This window comes from Schistocerca cancellata, chromosome 7 (genome assembly GCF_023864275.1).
Source record: "Schistocerca cancellata isolate TAMUIC-IGC-003103 chromosome 7, iqSchCanc2.1, whole genome shotgun sequence".
In the NCBI taxonomy this organism is placed as follows: domain Eukaryota; kingdom Metazoa; phylum Arthropoda; class Insecta; order Orthoptera; family Acrididae; genus Schistocerca; species Schistocerca cancellata.
In genome coordinates, this window is record NC_064632.1 from 246,518,303 (window position 1) to 246,531,868 (window position 13,566).

The window sequence follows — 13,566 nt, forward strand, 5'->3', positions numbered from 1 at the left end:
ACTGGAAGCTGTTTTCAATGACAACGGTTTTTGTACACCGTATTAGATATGGTAATGTGTTGTGTTGTTGGCGTTTCCATATTTTTGCCATAGCCTGTGTATTTCAATTCGTTGATAACAGAGCATTTAGTTGGTTAATTACATGTTCCATATATCATTCGAACGATTTTTTTTACCGAAAAGATGTGAAACGCGTCAGTTTACAGGATAAGTGTACGTGATTAGTGTTAATACTAATAAACACGTTATCATTTTGTTCCTGCTCATGCAACTACACTTAAAAGAAGCTTTTTTTTCTTAACTAAAAATTCGTCAATGGAATAGAAGGAGTTGTCCAGGAGAAGTGATTTTAAATTAGATTTAAGACTACCTGTTAGACATTTTATGTTATTGCGTAAATAATTAGAATTTTTTGCTGCTGCATATTGAACTCCTCTCTGAGCCACCGACAGCCTTAACAATGGGATCATTTTTCCCTCTAGTGTTGCAGTTATGTACTTTCCTGTTCCCGAATCATGATGAACTGCACTAGCGAAATTATGTATTGTGACGACGCAGTTACAATGCGTAGCTCCTGGAAGAGGTACCTTCATGACATCCGTAGGTGAACACCGCATATTATTCTTACTGCTCGCTTTTGTGCAATCAGTACTTTCTTTCCAAGTGATTATACTGTATGACATTATTGAGTGACAATAAGCAAAATATGTCAGGAGGCTGACATATTTGTTTCCAAGATTAGCTATTATACGAAGAGCAAAAGTATCTAACTTAATTGTTTGAGAAGCTCGGTGATATGCTTCTTCCAGAACAAGTTTTCATCGCTATGTACACGCAAAAATTTGGAGCATTCTATTGAATATACTGACTCCTGCTCATGTGTTTCATCAATTGTTGGTATGACTCTATTTACTGTACAGAACTGAATGTACCGTGTTTTCTATCAAAATATAGGGAGAGTATATTTTCAGAGAAAAACTTTACAATTCTTTGGAAAATATCATTTACTAACTGTTCTGTTGCTCTCTCTGTAATGGGAGTAATTATAGCACTAGTATCATCTGCAAGAAGTACCAATGTTGCTCATTAAATGTTAAATGGAAGGTCGTTCACATATATAAGAAATAGGGCTGAACCCAAAATTAAAACCCTGTGGAACTCTCTTTGTGATGTTACAACAGTCACTAAAATTTCCTACATTTCCACATTGTCTGAATTATTCGGTACATTCTTTTTACATTCTGTTCAAACCAGCTGTCTGTAAAGCCACCAATTCCATAAGACTTAAGTTTTTTAAAGAGAGTATCATGATCTACACAGTGGAAGACCTTGAAGAGACCACAAAAAATACCGACAGGCGGTATATTATTATTTAAGGCTGAAATGTCCCTTTAGAAAAATTTATGAATGACTACACTGATAAACTTCTTACATTATTTGATTTTCAAACAGCTGAGCAAAACTGAACGTACTCAGACATTCACTAAAGTGACACTCAATATTTTTAGCGCAACGCAATCTGACTTTCAATAATCCCTACAAAAGAATGGCCCTGACTAATATTAACCTATACCTTTCACAAATCACTTACCTCACAAAAATCTTCGTTACTCGAACTACTGCAATACAGCGCGTGCCACTACTGCCAGCTAAATAAAAGATTGAAACTACTGAAGGCACTAACTACTGATAGGCACAGTTAGCAAATGAAAGATTTTGATAGAGAACAAACAATGTATTTACCTTAATAGTGTTCAAAAGTCATTATATATATATATATATATATCAGTCCATGATATCCAATATTACATATTTACTGTCTCTGTCCAGATAATCCGCTCTCAAAACTCCGCCATCTCACTCCCCACATCCACTACTGCTGGCGGCTCACCTCCAACTGCGCAACGCTACGCACTGTTAACAGCCAACTGCCCAACACTACAATAGCAAATTCCAACAATGCCACCCAGCCACAGATTGCACACAGCACATCCAGTGATTTTCATACAGAGTGCTAGGTGGCGGTGGCGTTACCAATATAAGAAAACGTAAACAGCCTACTTACAAGGCTTGTACTATTTTATGACCAAATGCATTATCAGTCGAGCAAACTTTCTGGAGTCCAGACTGTGATAGGCTAAGTAAACTGTCTCTACTTAATTGTGCGACTATTCTTGATGACATTACTTTCTCAAATATTTTGAAAAAGATGTCTACGATAATTGTTTAAGTCTTTCTTGTCATCTTTCTTATAAAGTGGTTTAATAACTGCATATTTTAAACTATCTGGAAAAATTCCCTGTGCCAAACGTGCATTACGTATACCAGTAAGGACATTAGTTATTAAGTTGTAATAACTTTTCAGAATTCTGTTTCAAATATCATTAACTCCAGAAGAGCTTTTGTTTTTTAGAATTTTATAAATAAGTTAATTTCAGTGAAGAATGTTTGTGCTACTGTTAATGGCTTCAAGTTTTAATATATGTTCTTGTTTCTTCGACTGAACCATTTAATCCTATATTTGCTGCTACGTTTAAAAAGCGATTTTCTAAAAGTATCTGTAAATTGTGAATTATCAGTCTCAAAATTACCAGTTAATAATTGTTATGGGATCTTCTACACTGACAGGCTGTTCTGTCTACGGTTTGACAATGTCACATATATTGGGTTGCCTCATAAATTCGTTTGCTTTTCGTTGCAGCGCAGTCACACAGAACGCCTGGAAACACACCTCCCCACAGCACATCTACGACAGAGTCGTTGCCAGACTGTCTACTTACACACTTCACACAGAAGGCCATGCACAATCAACTAAATAAGGCAGATCGGTTTTGCAAATAAATTATTTATTTCCTATAATATACACCATTATTGTCGACAATATATTGCCACTTCTCTGGAAGCTTATAAATGCCATTCTTCCAAAATTTGGGAGTTTTCAGGTTGATGAAGTTTTCAGTGTTCAGTCTGCAGTCCTCCACAAGGAGGTGAAGTGTTTGTCATTCAGGAAATTCTGCAGAAAAGTGAATAGATGAAAATCGGAAGGGCAGTGTCTGGCGAATACGGCGATTGGGTAACATATCCCACTCAAAAGAACACAGCTTTTAATGGGTCACTATACAGGTATGTGGTCTGTGGCTGTCGTGGTGGAAGATGACATTCTGTCCCAAATCCAGTCGTTTCTCAACAATGGCTGCCTTGAGACGATCTAATTGCGAACAGTATTTCTCGGAAATGATAGTCTTTGGAAGAAGTTCGTGATACAGAACGACTTTGAAACCCCACCAGATCCGTAACAGAATCTTTCTCGGATGCAGCCCTGGTTTAGGAACGGACACTGGTGCCTTTCCTGTCTTGTGGCACGATTTACTCATTCCAGGCGTTTTTGTACACGATCCAGTTCTCATCTCCAGTTACCAGTCGTTCCAGAAAAGGAGCATCCTCGTTGAGTCTCAATAGTGAGTCACAGATGGTCACGCGCTGAGTCAAAGTCGCTTCACTCAGTTCATGAGGAACCCATACAGCGCAAATATTTACGTAACCCAGCTTCTTCAATTACCTGGCTACAGTTAGCACAAGCGACACTGAGATCCAATGCCAACACCCGCGTCGTCATTCGTGGATTGTTGACCATCGTGTCATTAAGGTGTTCTACGTGTGTAACCGTTGGCCGTCCAGGTCGAGGTTAGTCTGTTAGGGCGAAATTCTCAGCTCGGAATCGACTAAACCATTTTTTACATGCTCGAGCCATTACTGCATCGTCGCCATATAGAGCACAAATATTCTGTCGACAATGTAGGCGGGTTTCCTCTTACTATAGTAAAAACAGCACGAGATGACGGAAATGTTGCTTCTCGCATTCCACAGCTTGTAAACAAACGTCCACGCTTTTCCATCCAACGCGAAGCACAAGCACACACTGACGTATCCAATGGCGCATCACGTTGTCGACCTCTGCGTCGTACGTGCGGTTAGGCAACTGTGTTACCACGGCCGGCACGGCGGGTGGAGGGTATGCAGGCGCTATAGGTGGAACATCCCAGATATTATTCCATCTTCATATTGAGCAAGCAGTAAAGAAAGCAAAAGAAAAATTTGGAGTAGGAACAAAATCCGAAGAGAAGAAATAAAAATTTCGAGGTATGCGACGACATTGTAGTTCTGTAAGAGACAGCAAAGGACCTGGAAGAGCAGCTGAACGGAATGGACAGTGTCTTGAAAGGAGGATACGAGATGAACATCAACAAAAGCAAAACGAGGATAATGGAATGTAGTCGAATTAAATCAGGTAATGCTGAGGGTATTAGACTAGGAAATAAGACACTTGAAGTCGTAAATGAGTTTTGCTATGTGGGGAGCAAAATAGCTGATGATGGTGGAAGTAGAGAGGATATAAAATATAGACTGGCTGTGGCAAGGAAAGCGTTTTTGAAAAGAGGAGAAGTTTGTTAACAGCGAGTATAGATTTAAGTGTCAGGAAGTCTTTTCTGAAAGTATTTGTATGGAGTATAGCCATGTATGGAAGTGAAAAATGGACGATAACTAGTTTAGACAATAAGAAAATAGAAGGTTTCGAAATGTGGTGCTTGCGAGGTAACACCTCAAAGATGTTCGAGCTCACATGCGGTTCCTCTTCGTCGAAATGTCTTGGCTCAAACTCGTCTAGGGGGTGAACCGCACGTGTCGCATTACACGCCCTAAATTAGACACTTTTGACCCTTTGGTTAAATTGTCTGGCTGATGGCAAGTTTGCGAAATACGAATTTAATATAACATATAGTAACAGTAATAATAATATCGGGAACTGAATGAACGACCCATAAATGATGTAGGCCACACAGTTGCGATTTTGTTAGAATAAAGTTTATTCAGAAAGCAAACTAATAGCGAAAGTGGTCGTATTTAGAGTTACTGTTACACTCCAGGGCATATCCATGTGACACAGTTCGATCAATCACAATCTCATCGCGAAACACAAGTCCGATACTCCACCTCGATATTTACACGAGAAGTTCACACCAGGCGCGTGGCTGCTCACCGCTCAGAGACTAAGTCCCGCGATACCACACAACGCGAAATTTTCTAAGTCGTTTCACTTCCTAGCTGCCTAAAGACTGACTGTCCGCTTTCGCGTCTCAATCCGAACTGTACCCTTTGGTATCTCCAGCTGAACTGTACTCATTGGTGTCTAGTCCAGCACTGTCCTCTGCCCGTCTCCGACCACGTTTCCCACGCGCCGAACATCGTCGCTCAACTGACTAGTGCAGTTCCCTTCCCTGAAGCCGTTCATCTGATTGGCTACAGTTTATTCTACATTATTTTACATTTTAATATATTTAAATACTCAAAGCTTGACCACTTTTACGTTCTAAATAAAGTAACAATAATATCCATTATATAATAAACGTTAAATTCTTTTACATAAAACCAATACAATTTGCTTCTTAGCTTTGAATGCCACGTCCAGTAGCCTTGCACCAATGTGCTTTCTGATAAATAAATAAAGAACATAATTCAATAAGGTGTCATGCTGTCATCGTTCAATTTTTTTTGTGTGGAGGAAATGATGATCTGATGCTTAACTGAAAATTTAAATTTACTATATCTTTTAAACAAATAAAGTCCCAGAGTTGATATTTACAACGTTTGTCATTTTAATGATGCTCTTCTATATGAAATATCGATCGTTAAGATCGACCAAAGCGTTAAGACTTTAGCATTCAGGTCTTTGTTGCAAAAGTTGTTAATTACACTTTAACAGTAAATCCTAAACTATTATAGATATAATCAATATTCAAGTTTTATTGGGATCTCCATGAAAATTTATGGAGGATGGCAGATTAAAATTACAGTGGCTTGATTCCCTGCATTACTACAGAATTAAGTCGTTTCCATAAATGTTTCCCTTTATAGCCGATCATAGGTCCGCCATATTTAAAACTGCTACGTCTCCTCGGCCTCAAAAGGCTTCTACTGGGTTTCCCGATGACGTAGGTTCTCGTCTGTCTCACTCGCGCACTACAGCGCTTAGGCCTCAATAGACAACAGACGGCTGTGAGTTTCCCCATCTCGTGTTGAGTCTGCGCCCTTTTTGGCACGCGGTCCTGGACGACAGGGTTCGTTTCAGAATTCCTGTAGGCTGACTCTTTCGGCCATATACTTAAATGAGAACGAAATGCTCGTTAACTCACATGCTACAGAAGAATGCTGAAGATTAGATGGGCAGAACACGTAACTAATGAGGAGCTCCTGAATAGAATTGAGGAGAAGAGGAATTTGTGGCACAACTAGACTAGAAGAAGGGATCGGTTGGTTGGACACGTTCTGAGGCGTCAAGAGATCACCAATTTAGTTCTGGAGTGAAGCGTTTAGGGTAAAAATCATAGAGGGAGACCAAGAGGTGAAAACGCCGAGCAGATTCAGAAGGATGTAGGTTGCAGTAGTTATTCGGAGATGAAGAAGCTTGCACTGAATAGAGCAGCATGGAGAGCTGCATCAAACCAGTCCCTGGACTGAGGACCACAACAACAACGTAGGTGGAACGCGAGAGCAAAACTAACGAACTTATGAGACGACCCAATAGTTTTAATCTTATTAGGTGCATTATTTATTTCTATCAGGAAAAGCATACTTCTGGACATTTTAATGACTTTCCTTAAAATACTGCGGTATTCTTTGTAGTTCAAACATGGTTCAGATGGCTGTAAGCACTATGGAACTTAACAACTGAGGTCATCAGTCCCATAGGACTTAGAACTACTTAAACCTAACTAACCTAAGGACAACACACACATCCATGCCCGAGGCAGGATTCGAACCTGCGACCGTAGTGGTCGCGCGGTTCCAGACTGTAGCACCTAGAACCTCTCGGCCACTCCGGCCGGCTATTCTTTGTAGTATGCAAGTAATGTCAGATCTTGACTTACTCAGATCCTTACAGAAAATTTTCGTCCTTCTCTTACATGATATTTTAATTCCTTTATTTATCAAAAATGGCTCTGAGCACTATGAGACTTAACATCTATGGTCATCAGTCTCCTAGAACTTAGAACTACTTAAACCTAACTAACCTAAGGACATCACACAACACCCAGTCATCACGAGGCAGAGAACCTTATTTATCCACAACTTACTTGTTTGTCTGATGGATCTTTTGGATAATTTTTTTAGGAAAGCAACTTTCAAACATTGACACAAATTTAGTGTGGAATGCCGTCAGCAAGTAAGTGAGTGAGTGTGGTTGGCGCAGGCTTCCTGTACGTGGGCACGGACGACGCGCCGGGCAACATGGGCCTGCTGGACATGACGACGGCGCTCAGCTGGGTGCAGCAGAACATCGCCAGCTTCGGCGGCGACCCCGGCCGCGTCACCATCTCCGGGGGCAGCGCGGGGGCGGCCGCCGTCGAACTGCTCGCCTACAGCCCCATCGCCTCGCGTGAGTCTCCCTCTCCACCTGTTCCGTCCTAACGTATACCACGGCTAGAGGCCTGCTTCGAAGCAGACTATAACTACAAGGGGCGTTCAATAAGTAGTGGAACACATTTTTTTTCTGAAAGCAGGTTGGTTTTATTCTGGATTCCAGTACACCATATTATTCCCCTCTCTTTTGGCTACAAAACCCCATTTTACAACAGAACTTGCGAGTGTTGTAGAACATGTTTTTTACTCGCGTATCATGTCATTTCTGGAAACCCTGAACCTACTCTGTAGGAATTAGCATGGATTCCGGAAACAACTCGATTTATTTGTTCACGAGACCCAGAAAATATTAGATACAGGCTCCCAGGTAGATGCCTTGACTTCCGGAATGCCTTCAATACAGTTCCGCACTGTAGCTTGATAAATAAAGTAAGAACCTACGGAATATCAGACCAGCTGTGTGGCTGAATTGAAGAGTTTTTAGCAAACAGAACACAGCGTGCCCCAGGGGAATGTTATACGACCATTGCTTTTCACAATACATATATAAGTAATCTAGCAGATAGTGTCGGAAGTTCCATGCGGCTTTTCGCGGATGATGCTGTAGTATACAGAGAAGTTGCAGCATTATAAAATTGCAGCTAAATGCAGGAAGATCTGCAGCGGATAGGCAGCTGGTGCAGGGAGTGGCAACTGAACCTTAGCATAGACAAATGTAATGTATTGCGAATACATAGAAAGAAGGATCCTTTATTGTATGATTATATGATAGAGGAACAAATACTGGTAGCAGTTACTTCTGTAAAATATCTGGGAGTCTGTGTACGGAACGATTTGAAGTGGAATGATCACATAAAACTAATTGTTGGTAAGGTGGGTACCAGGTTGAGATTCATTGGGAGAGTCCTTAGAAAATGTAGTCCATCAAAAAAGGAGGTGGCTTACAAAACACTCGTTCGACCTATACTTGAGTATTGCTCATCAGTGTGGGATCCGTACCAGATCGGGTTGACGGAGGAGATACAGAAGATCCAGAGAAGAACGGCGCGTTTCGTCACAGCGTTATTTGGTAAGCGTGATAGCATTACGGAGATGTTTAGCAAACTCAAGTGGCAGACTGCAAGAGAGGCGCTCTGCATCGCAGTGTAGCTTGCTGTCCAGGTTTCGAGAGGGTGCGTTTCTGGATGAGGTATAGAATATATTGCTTCCCCCTACTTATACCTCCCGAGGAGTTCACGAATGTAAAATTAGAGAGATTCGAGAGCGCACGGAGGCTTTCCGGCACTCGTTCTTCCCGCGAACCATACGCGACTGGAACAGAAAAGGGAGGTAATGACAGTGGCACGTAAAGTGCCCTCTGCCACACACCGTTGGGTTGCTTGCGGAGTATAAATGTAGATGTAGATGTAGACTGCCTAACGCCACCTTAATGGGAGGGCCTGTACGACCGCATGGTACCACTCTACTGGTCGACGTCGGAACCAAAGTCTGGATACATCAACACCCTCCCCATCATCCACGTACTGTTTCCTGCAGAGTGCGTCCTTCATGGGGCCAAACAGATGGAAGTTGAAAGAGCTGTAGGGTGGATGAGCAAGAACAGTCCAGTGAAGCTCTGTGATCTCCTCTTGGGTGCTCTAAATTGCGTGAGGCCTTGAGAAGGAGAATTTCGTTTGCGTTTTAATGGCTGTTTCCTGAGGGTTTGTTTGTTTCTTTTGGTTTAGGGCGCAAAAAGAACTTGGGTCATACGCTGTCAAAACTGTGGAACACGAAGACATGGAGAGGAGTTAAAAACGACTACACGTCAATCCCAGTCGACGGAGGATAAAATGTAAATGTCGTGTGACAAGGGCCTCCCGTCGGGTGGACCGTTCGCCGGGTGCAAGTATTACGATTTGACGCCACTTCGGCGACTTGCGCATCGATGCGGATGGAATGATGGTAATCAGTACAACACAACACTCAGTCCCTGAGTGAAGAAAATCTCCGACCCAGCCAAGAATCGAACCCAGGCCCTTAGGATTGACATTCCGTCGTGTTGACCACTTTTTTTAAAATCTCATTTAGTTCGTTTTCGTTCGTTGTATCTGCTCAGGGCGGACGTCACAAGACACCCGTTTCAGTTCGTCCTTGATCCATTAACTCAGGTTTTTTTATTACAGAGGGCAGCAAACCCTCTGATCGAACACGCTGAGCTACCGTGCCGGCTTCCACTCGGCTACCGGGGGCGGACGATGGAATACAAGGCAGCTAAAAACAGGGACGTGGAGAAAGGTCTATAAAATGCTCCGTAGAGAAGCCGGGGCCCAGAACTAAAAATTAAATGGCCTTTACCATAGCACAATACACATCAGAGTTCCACCACGAGGGAGGACATCAAACGGAATAACTCCTTCAGAGTTCCAGAAGACAGTCGCGATGACTGTATCGGCTGAGGATGCGACTTATCTTCGGAGAAGAGGTGGTGTGGCACTTTCAGCGTATTGCCGTTTTCTTTCCAGGTCGATCTGCTGAAGCCATGTTTCACCGCCTTTTACGAAGTTCAACGAAAAAATTATTACGATGAGCCTCGTAACGTGCAAGCAGTCCACACGGATGGCCGTTCGCTGCTCTTTAGGGTATTCTGTAACACGGCGAGGAACCCAGAGGGTACACAGCTTCGAGTAGGTCTGCAGCTCGTGGTCTAGTGGTTAGCGTTGCTGCCTCTGGATCACAGGGTCCGGGTTCGATTCTCGGCCGGGTTGGGGATTTCCTCTGCCCGGGGACTGGGTGTTTGTGTTGTCCTCATCATTTCATCATCATCATCATTATTCGTGACAGTGGCTAGATTGGATTGTGAAAAAATGGACTGTGCAAAAATTGGGACATTGTACGGTCGCCGATGATCGCGCAGTTGAGCGCCACACAAACCAAACATCATCATCACCTTTGAGGTGTGGACGGGTGTGTCAGCAGTACCAATAGAGACGTCCAGTTGAGCAGCGGGATGTTTGATTGTCATCCGTCGATCGCATCGAATGAGAGTGTCCGCACGTTCCACCATTCCAGGAGTCACAGCTGTGGGCGACCGTCCGGCACACGGGAGATGGGACAGGTTTGTCCGACCTTGTTATGATGATGGCGGAAGCCTCAGCCAACGACTAGTCGTGCTTTTTTTCACTGCCACGTCTCCACGTACATTATGCAAGCGCCTAAAAATATGTGCATTTTCCGCCAAAAGAAGTTCAATGTCAGCTCTCTGCTTTGAAAGCACCTCTCTTACAAATGCAATTGTGAAGGCTACATATGGCGCCGCTACGTAAAGGAACTTCATGAAACTATAGGACCTGAAGCCGGAATATTCCACACTGTCGCACAATAACTTCTACATATCTTCAACCGAAATTGGCCGAGCAGAAAAAGTGTTGCAATACTAAATGAACGCTCTTCATACTTGGTCGATGAAAAGCTGTGTCGATGCAGCTGTCTACAGATATATTTGCGGATATCCACAATAATGATTACTTTGTAGTTGAAAGGTACTACTTTCGTCTATTCTCGATCGATAACATTAATTATTATTGTCCTGAGTCATTATTATTGCGCATTTGTCGTCCAGCATAACGTTTTGTGTCCTATTAACTTAACTATTCCTCGATGCAACAACATACTAGCTTGGGATACTCCGTATGAACTTATATTGTTCATTATTCGACAATGTGGTGCAGAGTCAAATGCCTTAAGTTCATCTAGGAAAAGGTGCCTAACTGTTCACCTACCTGTTCACCTTGTGAGTCACCGTTACTACCTCTTGAACTTCATAGGAACAAATAAAACCTCTATGCGTTAATCACCTCTGGACTCGACAATGAGTTTTACGGTTAGCGGTTTTTGAAGGAGCGTCAGCGCGGCAGTCAGTCGTTAAGGTGAACTCTACAGACGTGTCGAGAGCCAACAGTTGGTCGGAGGAACTATTCGAATGAAAGCCAAGTAGTGCTCTGAATTGTACGACTGCCTCTCGGAATAGTTTTGCACAGTAATCCGCAAGTACGACTGCCGTCAAATTTCGTGAAAGTTGAAATTTTATTCGAATCTATTTGTCATGATTAGGTTACTATAATTCAATCATTCCTTTCGGAAAAGTATATAATAAACTAGTAGTGGCACCTCAGTCAGCTGTGCTTAATGTGCAGGCCTTATTTATGCACATGTGTTCAAGATACCTTCGTGAAAATGGGAATGACCTACGCATTTTCCAGTTGTTTAGGGTGCATCGTCGCACTAGCGACCTGCGATAAAATTCTGCTAGATTTAGAGCAAAGACTTTCCCATAATCTATATAGGTACGTACGGGTATCCTATCACACACCTTTCCCCTGTTGAGCGATTTTCTACGTCCTTCGTTGATGTGGTGACTGGAAGTTCACTTTTCATGGCCGCCTTAGCATGTAAATCATCAACTTCTCTCTTCCTCCGATACAGATTTTCTGCATACTTCTTTCTCCGGCCAGTATTTCTAATATTGCCTCACTTTACATTGCATCTCTTCATTTAATTTATATGATCCACAAGTAGCACCACAGTCTGATTTTCAAACGCTTATGTCACACTTTCATACGACGCTCCACTCCACGAATTTTTCTTCAGTTTCGTATGGTAGTTTGTTTTTATTCTATGTATATTGCACAAATTAGGGAGGCTGGGCTCAAAAGTGTAGAGGTCTGTCGATAAACGCATAAATCGACGTACAAGACTACCTTTCGATTTACTTATTATACAGTCGATAGTAGAAACGAAAGGTTTTCACGTCGTGTCTAGTTTTTTTTATGAAAACGTCGTGGAAATGGTGCGCCTACTAAGATCTCTGTCCCAGCAACCGTAATTGTTAATACGTACTCAATCATACCGTTTAATCTGATCAATGTTCTCCTTCCATTCGGAGATAAGCCATGTTTTTAGACTGTAATTAAAAAAAATATACTCAGTTTCTAGTTACGATCTCACGACACAACTGTCAAGCTTTAACTGTCTCCAGTTTAATCCCTGTACTGACATGTGTGTCTGCAGGAACGCAACTTCCGTAATTAATTCACTGTTCTTATCACCCGTATATGAAAGTCCGCAGGCAAAATTCAGGTATTTTAATCATTCCAGATAGCATTAGCGTTTCTGGTGACTACTGGACATTATATGCAATTTTACATATCTATTCCGAATACTTTACGAACATTTTTATGATCCAAATTACTTTTATAACAAATATTTCATTTAATGGAAAGACACTGAATTTCAATCAATGACTCACTGCCGTTGATTAGTAGATTTTTACAAGTATCGTTTTGTCTGTTTTTAATAAGCTGTTAATAACTTTTGGTTGATCGTGATGATTATTATTGTTTGAAGGAAGACATTTTGGTATTCCAAAGTCACTGTAATTTATTTAATATATTGTAACGTTTTGAAATTTCAGTTTACGCTGAGCTGACAAAAGTCATGGTACGGCGAGATGCACATATACAGATGGCGGTAGCATCGCGCACACGTGGTATAAAAGGGTAGTGCATCGGCGGAGCTGCAATTTGTACTCAGGTCATTCGTGTGTAAAGGTTTCCGATATGATTACGACTGCACGACGGGAATTAATGCACTTTGAACGCGGAATGGGAGTTAGATGCATGAGTCATTCCATTTCGGAAATCGTAGGGAATTCAATATTATGAGATCCACAATGTCAAGAGTGTGCCGAGAATACCAAATTTCAGGCAATACCTCTTATCACGGACAACGCTGTGGCAGAAGGACTTCACTTATGTAGTGGCATTTGCATAGGTTTCTCAGTGCTAACAGACAAGCAACACTGCGTGCAGTAACCGTTGAAATCAGTGTGCGCCGTACGACGAACGTATCCGTTACAACAGTGCAACGAAATTTGGCATTAATGGGTTGTGGTAGCAGACGATCGATGCGAGTGCAGCACGAAATGGCTGCAGCGTCTGTCCTGGTGTCGTGACTTAATCGGTTGGATCCTAGACCATCGAGAAATCGTGGCCCAGTCGGATGAGTCCCGCAAAATGTATCTATTTAAAACAGCAGATAAAAATTCGCTTGATACCTTCCTAAGAGAGAGTCTCCATTCCTTCCAAGCTAATTATGTAAGTGTAGACCAGA

The 13,566-nt window shown here is 42.1% G+C and overlaps 1 protein-coding gene across 1 annotated transcript in view; it reads left to right on the plus strand.

The window, feature by feature from the left end:
- Positions 1-13,566, plus strand: part of LOC126091923 (cholinesterase 1-like) — a 379,556-nt gene that overhangs the window by 301,178 nt on the left and 64,812 nt on the right. The window contains exon 5 of the mRNA XM_049907243.1: positions 7,250-7,435. Coding sequence (XP_049763200.1) covers positions 7,250-7,435 — 186 coding nt within the window. The remainder of the gene's footprint in view (positions 1-7,249; positions 7,436-13,566) is intronic.